Source organism: Phytophthora parasitica, assembly GCF_000247585.1.
Source record: "Phytophthora parasitica INRA-310 unplaced genomic scaffold supercont2.12, whole genome shotgun sequence".
NCBI lineage: Eukaryota > Oomycota > Peronosporomycetes > Peronosporales > Peronosporaceae > Phytophthora > Phytophthora nicotianae.
Window position 1 is genome coordinate 1,377,351 of NW_008648998.1, and position 612 is coordinate 1,377,962.

Here is a 612-nt window from a genome sequence, read left to right on the forward strand (position 1 = left end):
CAAAGTTTTTGTTAATGAGTGTATTTTAACGTGTAAGTTTCTCATTCTGCTTCATCGTGTTTAAACATCTTGATGCACATACAGTGAATGTGTTCGTAAGGCTCACGAGATCTGGTCACTGACCGCACGTTCGGGTCCCACATAGTAATCTTCACCACGCGGGTGTCCTTCCGGAAAGGGTCCATTGCCGACAGCTTTCGATTGTGGGACTTCCAATGGGGCTGCATGAACCCATCCACCAGAGTGATGCGCGTGCCCCTATTGTTCGTCAAGCGCTCCGAGGACAACACGCGCATGATGACTGAGACGAGAACGCCCGGCCCGGTGTCCATTGTCTTTGCAAAGTGGCGCAGGTCCTAAATGGACACAAACACGTTTGCTGATTCTTCAGCTGCCTGCTCACGCAGCTCCGCGTCAACTTCGTCCATCAGCTCCGCGGCAGCTTGGTCGTCGCCGAGTGACGCCATGGTCAATGTAGCTTGATTGAGATCTGACTTGACTTGTGCACCAGGCGGTGAATTCGATTGTGGCACATGCTCCAACTTGGGCATTCACCGAGCGAGTCATTTGCCTGCCGCCCCTCCAAAGCACAGCATCCTGGTCATCCGAGCC

The 612-nt window shown here is 53.1% G+C and overlaps 1 protein-coding gene across 1 annotated transcript; it reads right to left on the reverse strand.

The window, feature by feature from the left end:
• Window positions 1–41: 41 nt before the first annotated feature.
• On the reverse strand, window positions 42–467 carry PPTG_07705 (hypothetical protein; the record flags this gene model as incomplete). Its single annotated transcript, XM_008901979.1, has 2 exons — window positions 42–356; window positions 420–467. The coding sequence occupies 2 exons, from the start codon at window positions 465–467 to the stop codon at window positions 42–44; spliced, it is 363 nt and encodes a 120-aa protein (XP_008900227.1).
• Between the last annotated feature and the right edge of the window lie 145 nt (window positions 468–612).